The 19,014-nt window shown below is 41.6% G+C and overlaps 1 protein-coding gene across 1 annotated transcript; it reads right to left on the reverse strand.

Annotated features, from left to right (window-relative positions):
* Positions 1–31: 31 nt before the first annotated feature.
* LOC8025471 (isovaleryl-CoA dehydrogenase, mitochondrial) lies at positions 32–18,856 on the reverse strand. The gene is made up of 12 exons (XM_002409153.5): positions 18,664–18,856; positions 18,290–18,379; positions 17,771–17,822; positions 11,166–11,335; positions 9,344–9,437; positions 8,029–8,165; positions 6,894–6,990; positions 5,599–5,692; positions 4,088–4,169; positions 3,388–3,492; positions 1,996–2,068; positions 32–846 (listed from the first exon to the last, which is right to left on the reverse strand). Exons 1-12 carry the CDS (start codon positions 18,805–18,807, stop codon positions 713–715), a joined length of 1,272 nt encoding a protein of 423 aa, XP_002409197.4. The 5' UTR covers positions 18,808–18,856; the 3' UTR covers positions 32–712.
* Between the last annotated feature and the right edge of the window lie 158 nt (positions 18,857–19,014).

Below are 19,014 nucleotides of genomic sequence, written 5' to 3' on the forward strand. Positions count from 1 at the left end.
TTATCTAAAAAAAAGGCACAATCACTACATGTAATAATTAAATCTCAACAAAGTTTTATTCTGAATTCCAGGTGTTTTTAGTGAATGCTCCATTAACATTTGTACAAACACCTACATAATTCAAATAAGATTCAGCTAGCACACAACACGACTTGCTGATGCATAATAAAAGCCATAAGTTCGGTCACAAAATAAGCTAGTCACACAAAATGCAGAGGAATGGTACAAGTGGAGAAATAGACACTTCCACTTTTAGTACTTTTACCCTCTACTCTACTGTACTGTAACCTCGACAGTGGATGATCCCCATAAATAATTTTAAAAAATGTTGACCTAAATGCCATAGAAGCTGTTGTGACTGGCAAAAATGCAACATTGTAACATAATCTCTTTCCAAAAACACTACAACCTAACCAATGAAGCCATCCAAAAATCTCATTCAATCAAATTGACATTCAGGGACCACAATCAAACACAAATAATAAAGTCCCTCCTCCACTAGAAAAATGCAGTAATAGTGGGCCACAGGGGCCTGAGAAACTGATATTGTCAAAAAGGTCAACCAAAGCCAAATTAAAGAAAAAAGAATAGATGAAGGCAAGACAAAATTACACTTGCACAGAATTCCAATAAAATAATCTTCTCTTTCATTCCAGTCCTATAGAGGAACAGTTCTTCGGGAACATCCCTGGCCATTGAAGTAGACGGGGCTTCATTTATACTCCTCGTTGATTGTCCTACCAATGATCAGCCTTCGAATTTCGCTTGTGCCAGCTCCAATCTCGTATAGCTTGGCGTCGCGCAGGAGGCGACCGGTGGGGTAGTCGTTGATGTACCCATTACCACCTGTGAGGTGCATAACGTTTGAAAGATCACTTAAGCACATCACTCTATATTATTGTCTGCATTCTCCCGAAATATTGGTTTCTTCAGAAGGAAAACATCATCAGACTTCAATAAAGCGCATGTCCTGCTGGACCCTTAGTGACTATGCAGTGTGCTCGTAACTCCAGCTATCGTTTATATTGGTTCGAAATAGCTCCCAAAGAGCCTGAACTATGCATTCTTTCACACTAAGTATGAGCACAATCGATAGAGCCAATCAAGCAGTGCGAAAAGTGCATTGTCATGGCGCTCAATTTTGTGAATTTGCTATCGAGGGCTAAACAAATCATGCACAAAAGAGAGTGCAGGATCACATCGCAATCACTGCGTGCGATTGGTCTATGCAGTCATAGCAGATACACAAAGCCGACGAGTGCCGTGACGACACATGATCGGCTCTGTCCTATTGTAGCATGCGCTGCACTCAGAGTTCGTGCAAAACTGACTATAGCGTGCAGCGCGTGATAGAGAGCTAGAACCACAGTGCAACCCACTTATAACGATACTACATATAGCGATGTAACACTTATAACTATCAGTTTCTAGAGTTTCTAGACTGAAAATGATCAATTTCTAGTCCAGATACAACGATAATCGATTATAAGGATTGAAATTTCGGGTTTTTTCATTATTGTTATTAGTGGGTTGAACTGTAGAACACGAGATGAATGTCCTTCACACTTCGATCAAACCAGAAGTTTTGATAGTAGCCTTCCAGGCACGCAGAAAAGACAGGAATAGCTAGCAATAAGGTGTTCGAGCTAACTTTGTTGCTTTGAGCACTTATTAATAATATACTTCTACAGCATGACATTTAGGGGAAAAAAAAAACAAATCTACATCATGCGGTGAAAGCCGGCAGGAATACACCATGCATAGCACAAACAAGATTGGTGCACACACACATTTTCTTCTGCAAGTTAAGTTCAAATATTAAATATGAATTAAATTAAATGAAAATTAAATATGAAAAAGTTATGCAGCTTATGATCAAATTTTAGCAGATTCCCAGACTTGATAACTAATCAAACAAAGAAAATGTGAAACAAATTTAGACCGAGTCACATTATATATAAAAATCATAGCAAAAAGAAAGTGCCCCTCCCCTACCTAGACACTGAATGGCATCCAGAGCTACTTGTGTCGCCTTCTCAGCACAGTAGAGGATGACTCCAGCGCAATCCTGTAAAAGCATAATCAATCATTTGCTATCAATGGTTCAATACAATCTTATTTCAAGTCCAAGAATACCCAACAGGCCCCTTGTCTTGGTACATGCATTAAAAAGAAACCACAAAGTTGTGCAGACTGTCAAGATAACAAATCATTCACTTCATTAAGGGGGAACATAAACCTGCATTTCACTTTCTTTTTATTAATTTTTTTAATTTTGAGTTTTTTGCTTTTAGAAACTAATTATACACCCTTACACCAATTTCGATAACCATATGCCAAATAGTTATGTTGATATAAAATATTTTCAACACAGTGCAAGGCATTAACAAAGGAAAGGAGTTCAATGTTCAAATGCATTTTCTGCAGTTCCACTTTGTGCTGCAAATTTCATACGAAGGAATCTTGTTCAAAGGTAAGAGTTTTCCGATACCAGAATTAAGATGTTTCTGAACTGAAATTTACTGAGGAATCGGGCTACCGTATATACTTTATTTTGTTTTAAGTAGAACTCCTCATTGAGAAAAATCTGTTTTCAATAATGGACATAGAACAGAGACACATCTCATATTTTGAGGTAATGGCTCTTCGTGGAATATTTACATTTGAGTTATAAAAACAAGATAGCATGAAGTCCCACATCCCCCACTTTATATTCGAGCAGTCAAAAAGGTGCTTAATAGGTTCATTTGCATATCATAGATTTCTTAACAAAAAATGACACATCTTACGCAGGTATGTAGAATAGTCCTAGAGAGCTGAAAGTTTGCACAATACACCAACACCTTATGTTAAATCTCTCCTGCTAATTTCGTTCCGACCACCTGAGTAGTTCAGAAGCTAAATCTCTAACCAGTGTCCCCCTTTAAGCCAGACTAAAATACTGAACATGTTCATAGTCTTATTAGACCCTCCCAGTTATTTATTCGCTTGCAGGGCCTCGAACGGCCTACGACAACATTTGGCTTGTCGAGTGCCAGATTTAGCAGGCAACAAGATGGCATGTTCACTACTAGCACACGATCGAACACCACCAAACAATGCAGTTACGCAAAAGCATGAGGTATCTGAACCAAATGCAAGTTGAAATCGAAAGTGTCCAATAGTCAATGCTGCAGGCGTTTTGCAGGCAGGTAATAGCATTTACGTTTACACACACGGCGACAGCAATTGGAAAGAACAAACGGCAATGATGAACAATGTTTTACCTCACAATCACGTACACGATAAAAGTGTAGAACAGCCTGCATGACCATAAAGGTAAAAAGACAAAAACACTAATAGAGCGACTTCAAGGGCAGCCAAACAGAAGAACTAGCAAAGCGTCACCTTGGACAGGACGTGGCCTTGATCGACTGCCCTCGCCGTGCTGTACAGGTAGGACCGGCAGGCGTTCAATGTGGTGTACATGTCAGCTATCTTCCCCTGGAGAAGCTGCATCCAGGAACAGAAACAGTGAAGTTGTTATCATCTGGCATCATCTCAAAAGAATGTAAAGCGAGCCAAGCACTGCTGCGGCGCCACTGCAAAACCTCGTTTCTATCTCAATGTGCGAAAAAACAGGTGGCTAATAATTCTTGTTGCATCATTTCGCACATACCACACGCTAAGCACAAGCACTCCCTGTCACCTAACTGATGCCGTGGCCACCTTATGTTCTTGCATCAGCTAAAGGTGGCCGAGTCGTCGGCAATGCAAGAGGGAAGGCACCCGACAAAATTAGAGGAGCTTATTAGCAGAGTAGCAAAATTTGTTGCACCTTTAGTTTGTGTCTTTTTCATTACTGAAAGAAATAGAACAAGGATAGACTGTATTTGCCCCATTTCAATTGCTGCACACTTTCTCGAGCTACAGGTTCGCTGTCCAATACCGTGTATGTACAGCACAAGTGGCCCCAGTAAATGACAACCTATCTTGTCATTTCTAAAGTGTCTGGGACTGACATGTAATCACACAAAGTAAAAACTATGAGTTTGTGTCAAAAGAGAAAGTTGAGCAGAGTAAAGATAAGAAGCCTTGATGCACTCACTTGAAATGAGCCGATTGGCTTGCCAAACTGTTTGCGAGTGTGAACGTATTCGAAAGCTATGTCGCAGCTGGCTTGCATAATACTAGAAGAAAAAAAAACACACATTGTCCTGTACACACTGTGGCATAATAAAGTGCAGCTCTATCGACTAGAAAGCATGGAAGTTCAATAAAGTATGACTCAGCTACTGGTGGCTTCCAATAAGGGCAAGGAAACTCTTAAAGCTAAATTTCTGCTTAATGAAACGGTTTTGCTGTAAACAGACCTCTGAACCAAACACAGTGCCACCCAGTTATACTGATAATGAGAAAACTCGAAACTTCAATCGTTATAACCGATTACTGTTGTATCTGGACTTGAATCTGATCCTTTCAAGTTTGGAAACTCTGGAAACTGGTTGCTATAAGCGGTACATTGTTATCAGTGGGTCGCACTGTAGTTCGTCATCCAAACCGTTCAAATACAGCCCAAAGCGGGTTCAGATAAATGGGACTTGACTGCAGTTGCCACATAAAGGCAGTATGAAACAAATTCAGAGTTAGTGACTATTTTCTTCAAAATTATTTAGTCAAATGCTGAATTCTGAAAAAGCAAGTTCATTTTTGGCATGCGGGCCAAGTATTTCAGCACATCTAGCTCTTTCGGACAGTAGTCTTAGGACCTGCGACATCTATACTCCGTGTCACTAGTAGCGTGCAGCACAGGCGAAGGCAACGCCAGGCGAGGGCAGAATGGGGCAAGCACTAGGAAGGCTGGGGTGGGGACGAGGAGAGAAAGCTCCTCTCCTCTCTAACGTTCCTAGTGTTCTCCCTTTCTCCCCTCGCCCTCCATCACCCTCCTCTCCCATCCCACCCTCCTAGTGCTCGCCGTTACCTTCGCCTGCACTGAAAACAGAACTAGTGAGATGGAGTATAACATACAGAATCTGCTTTTTGGGCACCTTAAAAATTTCATAATTTGTATTGTGTGCCTTGTTTTTAACTCACTCATAAGCCTAAGGCTTTCCATATTGAAAACACCATCACATAACTGGCACCACTCATCCTGCCTCTAGAAACATTCCCAAAGGTTTACCCACCACAAAATTCTAGGTATCCAACAAACCCCGAGTGATAATACTAAAGAGAATGTTAGCGCAACACGTGTGCACAAATTTTCTTATGAAACAGAAGCACACTTTTTACCTAAAAGTATTTTTTTTAGCTACTGTTTCTAGACTATTTCCCATGGACCCTTTTTCCTTGTCTCCCCCTCCAGTTACTCTCTTCCTACTTCCTTCCCCACAATTATTTCTGTCCCCGACCTCTGACAGATTCTTGTCTGAAGAAGCAAAGTGCTTTGGCACTACTGTTACGAGCAGTGATCACACTGAACATACACTTTTTCTGTTCAATTCAGCTGTGCCCCTTCAAAGAACGTCTTTTTTGTTCCACAAGTGCAAATTTCTAACAGCCATTCATTCGAAACCCTGAAGTAGTCGCCTGTAATGCAAGAAACCGACAAAGGCTCACCCAACAGGCCCAGCCGCAAGAACCAGTCGTTCATAGTCAAGTCCACTCATGAGAACATACATCCCTTTGTTGAGCTCGCCGACCAGGTTTTTCGCTGAAAGTTCATAAAAAATACAGTTCAGCTCAAGCAGTATGAATTGCAAAATGCAACTTCTGCTGCTGAATTTAACTGCACCACAATAAAACTTTGGGTGACTTGAATAAAGAGAGCCGCAATGTTGACGAATAATGTATTTCGCGGTAAAAAATCCTTCAGCTGTTAGGCGGTTGTGGATTGCAAGAAGAACCGATTGCGGCAGCTGTTTGTTGTTCAGGCACAGAGGCCATGGCTGAAGAAATCAAATTACACAGCATGGCCCTTTGACAAGAGGACAGCATGACTATAGTCCATTGCAACTCAAGAACGAAGGGCGAGTGCAAGACGGGCCGGAGGATGAAGCAGACGGAACGCTAAAGAGAGACGGAGGTTTCCTCCTCTCTTCTCCAACGTTCCATCTGTTTCCTCCTCCCTGGCCCGTCTTACCCTCGCCCTTGGTTCTTGAGTTGCAACAGAGACTAGTGCTAGAATCCTGCAAGCTGTTCCTCTATCAAAATCTAGTTGTCCTTGGTTTTGAGTCTCACTCTGTTCTTGAAACAATAAATGTTACTGTTTCTTGTTTTTGTTTCAATTATCAAAAGTATAAGCTTGCTGACTTTTCTCTCCCATATGATATGCCTTCTATTTGATGCAAGCTACACCAAGTGATATTATGCATGTGTACCATAATATCTCGAAAGATGCCACAGCCCCCAAAATAAACTTACTTATATTTTTTTACATTAGATATTTTTTTTTAAGACATTGAAAGATAGCCCAGTTTTAGTAATTTCAGTGCCCTGGCCAATGGTGACCTCGGCCGAAATGGGGTTAGTTAGCTACGGTGGGCGACAAGCAAACAATGCTGACTGGAAAGGACAGTGTCAATGCTCCAATGGCCCTCAACGTGAAAACAAGTTTGGCAGAACACAAAATACAAAAACAGCTTTTTTTTTTTTTTTTTTTTTGATCGCTCACCGAAAGTTAGTTATCTGCTCTTGCTTTTAGGTAGGCTGCCTCTCTGGATATTTTGGTAGTATGAAGCCATCCGAAAGCTGTGAATTTTTCATGTGGGCACCGGCAAAATACTACCGGTTTAAACTGTAATACTATCACCACTCTCACTAAGCAATCAAGCAGTGAGCCCAGTTCACATAGGCAGATAGGAACAAGCTATGTTTCAAAGATAAGACACTTTTTGCAAGAATAAGGTCCGAACCGGGAATCCTGCAGTCTTCAAAAACGAGTTCCGAGGTTGGCGAGCCCCTCATGCCCAGCTTGTCCAGCTGCTGCCCTATGCTGAATCCCGGGGTGTTCTAGGAAACAAAGAGATAAACACGGAGCCCTTTTTTTACATAGATGCGGGCATTGAATGCTAAATGACTTCCAACACAAAAACCGAATCAAACACCAATTGGTTTTCCTGCAGTGAGTGGAATATTGTAAAAATGTACCGAGTAAACATCGGCAGGGCGTGAATTGAACTGCAGTAGAGTGGAAAGTTGGGCTAGTTGGTAGTTATTCATTGTTAGTTGTTAGTTATTCATTCAGTGAATTGAACATGTAACTAGCCTATAGGGGGCTTATGTTCAAATATAACAAAGTGAATCCAGCATGCCCCCAGCGAGCAAAGGATAAAAGATTAATCTGGACTGCCTAGGGACTTTAAAATACAACCAAACCCAGAGTTTCAGTGTCTACATACTGGTGCAATAAATTGAAACGCTCGAATCTACAGACCAGAAGTTTGCCTCAGACACAATGAGGCGGCTTGGTGCACAAATAAGATGAAGACTATTTATAATCATCATCACCAGGCACATAGACAGGGGGGGGGGGGGGTGCCGATAAAGCCCGCCCCCCCCCCCTTCCCCCCCCCCCCCCCCCCCCTGAAACAAAATCCTGGCTACGTGCCTGGCAAGAACAGAGGACAAGAGAGAGCTGGATGAGACAAATACGACATATATCTGCAGGGGCAAAGCCTTGAAGTATTTTTCAGCATTTTTGCACTACCAATCTACTTGGAATAGAATAAATACCGAGAATTCGCTATGAAAGACCTAGAGGTTAAAAATTTCCCGTTAGCACAAAAAGATTTCAAACCCCTCGAAACAACATTTTCAGCAGCCCAGTTTGCCAGTACCTAAGTCAAGGATTTTAAACATTTTCACCACAGAAGCAATGCAACAAGTGGTAAAAGTAATACAATACACAGACATTTTTATATTAATTTTGTGAGAGCTCGGTGAATCAGAAAGGTATCCAGTGGAATTTAGTTTCCATGTCGTCTGACCCAGACAGGACAAGACAAAACAACGACCTCCAATAATGGCACAGAACGTGTGGCTTGCTACCTTTTCAATAATAAATGCGCTGATTCCATGTTGAGGCTTGGCAGCACTGGGGTTTGTCCGAGCGTACACGAAAAGGACATCGGCGAGCGGGCCATTGGTGATCCAGAACTTTGTTCCATTGAGGATGTAGTGGTCGCCTGAAACATCCGACACCGAGAACTTATCATCAAAGGGTCTCCAAGTAGCCTGACAATCTGAAGTTCTTACGAATCATTATGCAGACAGAAACTGGATACGAAAGGGGGTTGATTACCAAGTGGGTAGGGAGCCTCAATCACCATCGGTTTCCCCGAGGCTCAGGCCTACAAAAACAGCCGAAGAGGCATAGACAGGCCAGAAAAACATATAGAATGGCCAGATACACACATTCGAAATTGCAAAGGTTTGGAGAATGCAAAAAGTTTAGTGTTGTGTCGTACGCTGGAAAATGCACTTATTGTATTTTCCAGCGTAAAAGTCGCAGTTTTTTTCCCGAAATTGCCGTAGTTGTGTCTCATACGACGGTAGGATTTATATGCATTTTTTCCCAAAGAGTACCGCCCGTAACTACTAAGCGAAATTGCCGCGGAGTTATGTTTCTTGTTTGATTTGTTGGCGAGGAGACTGAAACTGTCCCATGCTTGCTCATATAGTGTGATCACAATACAGATATGCAGGCTTATCAACGCAGTTTTGTCACACCTACTGTACAAATACACATAATATTAGTATGACTTGTATACAAACTTTTTGGCAAAAACAGCTGTTTATAGGGGGCTGCGACGTAAAAACAATGTGACTTAAAGACCGGAAAATATTGCACATATACTTGGGACCCACTCAACAAGTTTAGTGTGACAAAGCTTGGTGCCAGGACCATAAAAGGTGGCTAATTGCCCTATTTGGTTCAGAGTTTAGAAAGTATAAAAGCACCCCAAAACAACAAGGACCATCAGTTTTGATTATAATGCAATTAAATGAAAAGGTGCAAACGAGCTGGACAAGGACCATCAGTTTGGACCTTTTATACCCTTTAAACAAAGGACCACGAATTTAAAAGTCTCTTGGCAAACTGTGTAGAAATTCTATAGGTACGGAAATTGAAACAATGTACTACCCCCAATTCCATAAACTGGAATGTCACAATTTCAATATTTCCACCCTATCACTGTTTAAACAGGACTCTCACAAGGTACGGCAAAGCCATCTGAAACAACAATGCCAAACTTTCGTGACAAAAGAGTTAGGATATCTCCCAAAACACTCTGAAGCCCAACCTCGGGTGTTTTGCTTCATCCCTAGTAGCTAGAGCTGCAAAACGGGTCAAAATATCTACCATCTTTCTGGGCCGAAAGCTTCATGGAAGCCACGTCTGAACCGGACCCAGCTTCACTCATTGCCAGAGCCCCAACGTGCTCCCCGCTGATCAGCTGAAAACACAAAAAGGACGAGGTTCATACAGACAAGACGCAACTTTTGAGGGAAAAAAAAGTATATAAATAGGAAAAAAACAACAACAACAAATAGATGTACTTAAACCAGTGTTGGGTGAGGTATATCAAAAAAGTACCAGAAGTAAAGTACAGAGTAAATGAGAGGAGATGTAGTTAGAGTAAAGTAGTAAGTACACTGGGTCAGTGGCGTCACTAGGGTCAGCGGCAACCGGGGCGGTGGCACGCAGCTGCACCCCCCCCCCCCCCCCTGGCCCCCCTTCCCCTCCCGCTTGTCGCCCGCCGCAACACCCCCTCCCTCCCTGCCCCCGCCTCTCGCGGCCCGCCACGACAACCCCCGAAGCGCTGCACCCAGGCTGTTCCCCCACTCCGCACCCCCCTTGTGTCGCCACAGCACTGGGCACAATGTACTCAAAGTAAAGTACTATAAATACAATGTAGTACTTTTAAAGTAAAGTACAAGCACATTTTAACACAATCTTTCATGATGACATTTTATTACCCTATAAAGTGATTTTTTAACTGGTGTGCATTGCCCCAGGGGTAATCAGGGGTGCATCGCTTGTTTTCGGAAATAGCAGCGAATTTTTGGATAAAGTCAAGTAGTTTTAGAGTTAACAAAGCATCATTTTGTGCTACAAATTTAAGAACACCAAATTTGGGGAATGTACTTTGAAGTCGGGAGTTCAGCTTTCCTCGGAAAGTATCAGAAAGAATACTTTAAGCACAATTACAATCATGGAAAGAGCCAACGAAGCCATAGGAGCATGCGGTCTCGAGCTACACGCATCCGTCATGCTGGAGGGGAGAAGAACCATGCAAGCCGGACGTCGCCCAGCAACGAGATTAACGGGTATCAACATCTGTCGGTCCGGCCTTGCTATGTTTGATAGCGCTGAACTATTTTAATTGTAAAATACCGTTTTTTTATTTTTTTATTGGTACCTTGAAATTTGGAGTTAATCCGATAAATCCGAATTGACTAAAATTGTATTGGCGGGTACTTTTTTGAGTTTTTCCGGATTTATTCAAAAACACGGAACCCTACGCCTCATCTCTGCAGCTATGTAAGAAGCGAGACTAGTGCAGCTTGATGACACAGTCCTTGGAACATTTCAAGAGCAACATCTTGTACATGCTATTATTTGTAGGACTGGGTAATTAATTGATTAACCTACCCATTGAACAATTAATGCTTTAGCCACGATAAATTTTTTAACCGGGTTGATCGGTAAAATTTTGACAAACCAAAAATATTAAACGCTTTCACTGCACAGACGTGGAGAAGTACACCTGTATGCAGGGCAAACTTTGGGTGAAATTTTAACCTAAAGTAAACTGTAGGGGCGAGATTTGTAACTCCAGACAAGGTGCAGAAATTGTTCTGGCCACCTCAACGCCTTGAAATACTATTGTGAACAGACAAAAAAAAAAGTTGCTCTTGACAGAAAACATAGACAAACCTCTATGCCTCGTGCAGCTGAATAATTTGTGAGTGTGTCTTTGAACTGTTCTCACCTACATATCGAGGTTGATTTATAATCAAAATTTTATATTGTGCCGTTTAACATATATTTATAACAAAAAAATTAATTGATTAATTAATTAATTAAAAGGCGGTGGCTAATCGTACAAAAATGTTTAATCGACACCAGCCCTAGTTATTAGGGGTGAAAAAGGGGCGAAAGAATCTGTGCTCAAATGCACCTTGGGGAGGTATTTCCTCTTCTGCTCTTCAGTTCCATTCCGGTATATCTGGTTGATGCAGAGGTTCGAATGTGCCCCGTAGCTGAGAGCTATGCCGCCTGCAGCTCTGCTGAGTTCCTCTTCAACGAGGCAGTGCTCCAAGTAACCGGCTCCGAGGCCGCCGTACTCCACTGAAAGAGAGAGATTGGGGTGCCTTGATTACTCTAGGAACGAGACTAGCTGAACAAATAGTCAGAGCGCAGGCGAGCTGGTGTAACTTGAACACGATGGTAAACCTGAGACTGGGGTAGGAAAAGAAAAACACATAGGAAGACAGTAAAAGAACGGGCAACGTCTCAACAAGACGTTGCCTGTTCTTTTTCTGTCTTCCTTTGCATTTTTGTTTTTCCTTCCCCAGTCTCAGGTTTACCTTCATGTTGAGGACTAGTTGCCCAGCAAAACAAGACCAACTCTAAACTTAAGCTGAAGGGACTGTAAAACAGAAGCTTGTTGTTGGCAACAGAGCAAACCTTCTCTCCCATTTACGATTTTCGCCTAAGGACGATGCTGGGTCCCCGAATGACGTCTTGTGGGGCCAATACAACTACATACAGGCTGCAGCAGTTCTTTCTTTTTCGTGTTTTGCTACTCCATGCCCCCTTTAGGCTTATCCACCGAAAAGCAAAACGAAGCAAATTATTTTTCACCATACTACTGTAGTTTCTGGTCTCTTAGTTACATCATTGACTAAGTTACATTGCCCCATAAGTGGCCGTATTCACATCAAAGCTGGTAGATAAGTCGCACGTTTGTATTAAGTTCCACTTAAATGTTTGCAAGGTCGGCGAGGCAAAACTGCCTTGGTAAACCCGCACGTGTGCAATGCGATTGCGACATATGGGCAAGCGAGTGCCAGTTTCAACATTTTTGTAATTAGTCGAACGAGAAAGATTACTCCTGCAGCAAATTTAGTAATAAAGGTTCATAATTATATTTTAATAAAAGACATATTGTTTTATAAAATGCACAGATGGAAATGTATTAAAAAAAAAAATGTGCTTATGCACCAGAAATCGTGGTCGAGAGGAAAGAAATTATTTTGATGTCCTTTCAAACTGAAACCGGGAGTGAAGACCACGAACTGCGTATGATGTAAGCTTATTATACTCTATTGCACCGTAAGCCCGGACGCAGCCGAAACTATGCGCTGATAAAACTGATCAGACAGCATCAAAAGTACACCATTTGGTGTTCGTCACGAGTTCTATCATCGCTAAATTAATCACAAAAAGAAAAGGACTAGCGACTCAGGGATTCAGACTGAAATTTATATTTCGGTTATGGTTACCGTTTCCTGTTGATATCGGTTTCGTTTTTCTTCTTTTACCGTTATAACTTTTACGGTTTCGGTTACCAATTACACATTCTTAAAATCCTTTTTTTATTTCTGTTTCTCCAATAATTTGTTTTATTGAAATGCTAGACATTCATTTCATAATAAATGGTTTAAAGTAGTCCCAGATATCCAACAACAGTACAATCACAATAACAGAAACTCAAAAACGTCTTAGTACTTCTAATTGGTCAAAAGTTGCACACGTTTCTACCTCCAAAACTTGTTCACTACATCTATTTGCATTATATAATTTGTAACCCAAGGATACATGTTACCCCTGCTACTCGGGGATGAACACATTCTATATAATAGAAATGAAAATAAACATTGCTATTTTGTTGTTCGGCAGCATTTGTAAACAACCCTCAGAAAGTTTCCACTGGGTGCTGGAAGAACCAATCGCAACTTCTCGTCACTACAGTTTGTTTCAACTGAAGATATGAAGAAGAGACTTTGCCCATGCTGAAGGAAGGAGCAGAAGTATAGCCCTCCTCTAGTAAAATGCTGCTATGTAGAATAAGGTAATAAAGCTGAAAATCAAAAATATTGTAAATGCAAGAATGCAAAATAAGGAAGACTAAGGAAAAAAATTAACAACACAGAAAGATGTAAAAATATGTACTGTGTTGTTTGTTCCTTTCCATAGTCTTCGTTGTTGTGCACTGTTACACCTACACATGTTTGCTATTGCTAAGCAAATGCATGTAGTTATAAAAGTGCACATTTCTCGCTGTCCGATTTTGTGATGCTAGAAAAATTTAGCATTTATATAGCAGCGATTGAAGGAGTGTGGCAGATTTAGAAATAGAGACTTATAAATAGAGACACTGATTCCAACTAAATATTCTTAATCCTAAATTCAGATTGAACGGAAATGTGTTACCAGATGCACAACTCGCTGACGGTAACTCTGTCAAATGGCCACGACATTTCAAGTTCATCCTCGAGAAAAACAAATATTTATATTATTGAATAATATTGGTTTGTATCATTTACCGATAAATAGTTTACGGTTCAGTTACGATTTTCATAAATTTCAAATAACGGTTATGTTCCAGTTACGGTTACTAAAAAAGTGTTGTTCCTAAACGGTTTTCGGTTTCGATTTGAGTCCCTTTTGTGATTTGCGCCTTTGATGCTGCTTTATTGGCCCCATTACCTCGTAGTGTCGGCTGTGTCTGGACCTCAGCCGAGACAAAGTATAAGTGCCGACGACCCCAAAGAAAGCATTCTGGAAGGCTCAATTACGGGGTTGCGAAAAGAAGATGTATTTCCCTGGCCTTCTCAACCACTATAGTCGGCGACAGATTAAGAATTCAGGGGAAACTCCCCTCCTACCTCCTCCCACCTTAGCAGAGCAAATGCTGGAGAGGAGGTGACCTCCTCTCCAGCATTTGCTCCGCTAAAGTGGAAAGACGTGGCCGACTAGGGGCATGCTATTTCCATATCATTTTATCAAAATATTGAAGTCAATATTTTACTATTCACATTTAAGGAATGCATTGCCGGGGTGATTGTGCACTATGAGCAAACATCAGGAAAACTAAAATATCACAAAAATTCGGCAAGTGCAAAGAGCACTCGCAACAATTAATCTTTTTTTAAATAGAGAAACATCAGTACTAATAAAAACAATATGTAAGTCCACACATTACTTTGTGCTCAGAAGACTAATGATCAGACAAAATTCATAACCACTTCATCTCCAACAAGTGTTGTTTTTGTTTCGATTTCAAATAAGGATGGTGAGCATATTAACCTGTCCCCCAAAAAAACTGAGCTGACAGACTTTAATTCACAATGAATATACGATAGGCATTCCGTCGAGTTTTAGTGTTCATGTTTTATAACTCTCTTCAGGTTCGCATTGCCGTAGTTTCTCTCGTAAGCTGCATCGCCAACTTCCTGCCAACATTTTTACAGCATAGTTCTTGTGAAGCTCTCCAAAAGCGTAGGCCGACTGGCAGTGATCAACCGTGCAAGCAAGCAAATTTTCCAGGTCTGGTTTATTGTGCACATATAGTTTATTCATTGTTTTCCCCCGAGAGTAATGACACAAAGTTAGAAACAGATGTGCCTGAACAATGTGCATGAAAGCAGAGCACTCGCTGCTCCTGCCGGCACTGTGTCGCTGATGAAACATAACCACCTTCATCGACCAAATGTGAAGTGTGATAGCAATGCATAGCTCTACAGGAGGAATTTGGTTCTAAAGTAATAATGTAATGATGATAATTTTGTTTTTTTGCAAATTCAACATTATTGTTTGCAATTCCGTAATAGAATCTTGCCAAATAAGGTTGTTACGGAAACTCACACCACCAAATTTCATGAAATGCTTACCGTTTTATAATTCATATAATTAAACTTAAAACTGTAATAAGAACTGTAGATTTTTGTGATCTAAGTTGTATGCATGTACATGCTTTGTTTTTTACCGTTTTTATTATGCAATCTACAGAATTTCTAAATTGTATTTAGACTCTCCCCAGTGTAATAGCCACAAACGGGACCTCAAGGTATATAAATATATAAGACTTAAGTGATGACTCGCTTTTCTGTTGATCCGAGACCTTTTAAAGCTTGAATTAAGAACAACTGTTCACGTCTTAAATTAATGGGCAATTCAGACTCGTTCTCATTCAAACAAGCATGGCATGTTGTTGCCAACTACATGGTATTAATCTTTCACACACACTGCACAATAATTCAGTAGAGCTAAGAAAACAGATAAAAGTGATAAATGCCAAAACTTCCACAAAAAAAAAAAACAAAAAAAAACAGTTAAAGGCAGATGTACACTCCACTTTTTACTTTTCCTGAACTTGGCTCCTCTCACAGCTTAGAAGAGGGGACCGCTAAGAGAATTATCTTCTCTGCAGAAAACAGAGGTTATAGGTCTGCCTTTAACACAAATCTAACCTTATGCCTGATGTACCAGTTCAAAACTAGTGCCGGGACATTTTTTCCTATTTGTCACTGGAAAAAAAGTCTAGAGGAGGATACAAATGTTTAGAAAAACCTACCGTAAAATAACGGGGAAGTGCCCACCCAACTTCTGCTGAAAACCGGGTGAATCTAGACATGGGCAGTTGTCTGGTCAAATTGGTAAATATCAAAATGGCTGTCAACATTAGAGCTTTGAAGGCAGGGTGAACAGAACCGGAGAAAGCACATTTATTTTCGCACGACTAATGACGGGAAAACACAAGAACCTATTCAACGCCACTGAACCCAGAAAAATTTCTTCTGAGTCAGTGCAGAATAGGAGGTCAATCACAAGTAGTTTTTCTCTTTCCAACGCAAAAAAGCGGACACCCTCGTCATTGCCGTTGGCAATTGCATGGCCGCTGTAACGGGGTGAATATTTTCGGCTGATGCGATTGCTTTGTAAGAGGGGTGGGCGCTTCAAGGGCAACTCCGCTCAATTCCGAAGATTTCAGGATAATGAGTGATTTCGCATGAAAAAGCACTTGTAAACGACACTACTGTAAAATCCCGAGAGATAGCCCAACTAGCATCAAGAGCAAATCGGGTAAAAATATGGAGTGGGTGAACTTTTGGTGTAAAACCAAGAAAAGTAAAAAAAATTTGCTATTTTTAGGTCATGTCCTTTCTAAGCTTCTTATGGTGGCGAGGAGCAACGAAGCAAAGACGACTGACTGTACATCCCAATCAGCAAAGCTCGCTTATATCAAACCATATAGCTAACCAGCCGCATTTACGCCGAGGCCAACATTGACCCCAACACTATGATTACTAGGAGTGGGCTATCTTTCGGTGTTTAGATAGAAAAATATGGCAAATCAAGCCAAAAAAAGGGGGTGGGCTATCTTTTGGGGGTGGGGCATCTCTTGGGATTTTACGGTACATCATTTGCTTCACAAAAAATGGGACATACATATGCTGTTAAATCTAATTTTAATCACGAGCAGAAATCAAAACCAAAACTTTGACTTTGTCCGGCAACATTGGCCTCGGGCTGCTAAGAACATGGCTATCACGTGGCACGAGACGTCGCGTAATCCTATATGCAACGATGGGCGGGATTTGGGTGAACGTGTGCCAGGCACAAGTGTCACCACGTTTTCATTATGTTTTGGTATCTATGACATTCAATGGCGTCTGCACAACTGCAGCATAAGCTTGCGCACATAGTGTCCGCAGTGTTAAGGAAACTCCGAGAGACAATAATTACAAGCAGTGAGAAGACAACGGCGGTTGTAACGCGGGAGATGGCGGTAACGACGGGACCACGACGGAACGGCCAGACAGCTCCCAAGAAGCGCACTGCACAGGCGCGTTATGCCAATCACATGGACATTGCTGAGCACCGAAAGGAAACAATGCTGGTGTCACCCATTAAGCTTGCCAAGAGAAGTAAAAACAAGCAAAAAGGGGCAATGGTGATAACATTTAGCCCAATATTGGCTATGCCCACGCCGTAGCGTTGACTGCGCTGTTGGTTGCCTCAATACGCCCGCTCGAGTCAGCCGATTTCGGCAACCTGGCGAATTGCAAAGTTTGCCAGACAGTGTAAGAAACATTTAGACAGAACTAGGTCGTGATATTTGACGCGTAGTCTTCCTAAGTGATCCTGAAGAAGACTGGATTGTGTTTTTCAAAAACAAAAAATGAAGCAAAGTTGCTATTTAAAATACAATTTGCAGAATTCTCCAAGCTTAGAAAACGTTAATGGCGGGCGCTCGTACGATGTGGGCGCATCTGCAGTGTTTTACGGTAAGTAAGATCTCAAGATTTGGAATTTATGTTTCACAAACTCAGTTGCATGACCCCTTTAAAACTTAGCATAATGCAAGGTTTATAAAGTTATCCCAAGAAAGAACATATCTCAACCAGGGCTAAGCTTGGAAATGACAGCACAGTAACACGAACCTTGTGATACCAACTTGATGTACAGCTTTGCAATTTATTTAACAATATCACGAGTGTGCAGTGTCGCACAGCGCTTATCAGTTCAAGTAACAGCTTTGCACACGCTCGCTCACTTTCGCTGATATCACCGCAGCACTCCATCATATGTCACTGCCCTGCCCTCGAGTAGACTCTCCCGTGATATTTTTAGAACATTGCACAGCTGTACTTACTTGCAACATTTAAAAGCACATTCTGCTTGTAGCTTGATAATTGGGAAGATTTTAAAGTAGGGACGGAGTATGGAACACCAGATGGGAATGATACGTTCAGAGACACAGTAAAATGCGCACACCTGGTACAGTGATGCCCATAAAGCCCATGTCCCCAAGCTTCTTCCAAAAGTCCTGGAACGAGCAAGGTCATAGCATTAAACACTCTACTATCCCCTTAGTCAATCACACCCTGACGTTTGACGTTAATTGTGTAAAAGAGCTCAAGCTCTTTCTTTCCTCCACTCCTATCCTCTCAGACAAAACCAAGATCAAAAGCTAGAAGAGTGACAGAGGTCACCCCTTTGCAACAGCCATTGGGGACAGAGTTCGAAGTGACAAACAAAGTTAGACCGTATTGCTGAATTAGCCGAAGCGAAATACTGCTCCAAGTTGTACTGAAATAATTGACAACTCTGGGGTAGAGCTAGCGGTAAAGTATGTCAGCCAGAGACGACTAAACTCGGGGTAATTCACTCAAAGACACGAAAACGGGCACCCCCTTCAAGATTGAGTGTTGATTAAAGCTCTGCGCCTCTAACTACGGAAAATTTACTGTTCCCGAGAGACGAAAAACAAAAACAGCAGAAAGGTTGACTTACACGGAATTCTGGAAAGTGGTTACTCTTGTCAATCGCTTGCGCGTGAGGGGCCAACTCCTTTTGCGCAAAGTTGAACGCTGCTTCTCGAAGCTGGGCAAAGAAAGAGAGCGAAAGGTCAGCTTTCCATCGATACGTCGGGGACAGCAGGCTGGAGAAAATGAGCCAACGTGAGGAATTAAAATAGCACAATGTATTACAAGTATCACGACTTCCTTACCGAAAGGCGTCCGTTGTTATTATACGCTTCGCCGTAATGCATTAAGGATGACAATTGATCGATTAATGATTATTTGGCAAAATGTGCCTCCGAGGTCGCCATACGGGTACACCAGTCGACGAAGCACAGAAAACACTTTTCTTTTGTATGTACATACCTCTTGCTGTTCGCTGGTTAATCCGTACATAACATCCGAAATGGGATAATAGGAACATGTTCTAATTGTTAACCGGCTAGGCGAACGTGCCAGTAACTTTCCTAAACGGAGAAGTCCGCTCCAAGAAGTCGTGGATGCCGCCATGTTGTTGACCAAAGTTGCCGGTGATGTGTATAGTTGCCAGCTCCTGTGAGAAATCGAATTCAAGCCGTTCAAAGAGTTCAATGAAAAACAGTTAGGGCGCAGGCAACGTTGGGCGCAGGCGAGCTATGTATGATCTCTATGGGCGAGCTGGTGTAGGTTTACCATTTTGATTTTTGATTTTTTTAGACCACCTGAGAAACGTCGTTG

The sequence above is a fragment of the Ixodes scapularis genome, unplaced genomic scaffold (assembly GCF_016920785.2).
Source record: "Ixodes scapularis isolate PalLabHiFi unplaced genomic scaffold, ASM1692078v2 PGA_scaffold3__209_contigs__length_174095766, whole genome shotgun sequence".
Classification (NCBI taxonomy): domain Eukaryota; kingdom Metazoa; phylum Arthropoda; class Arachnida; order Ixodida; family Ixodidae; genus Ixodes; species Ixodes scapularis.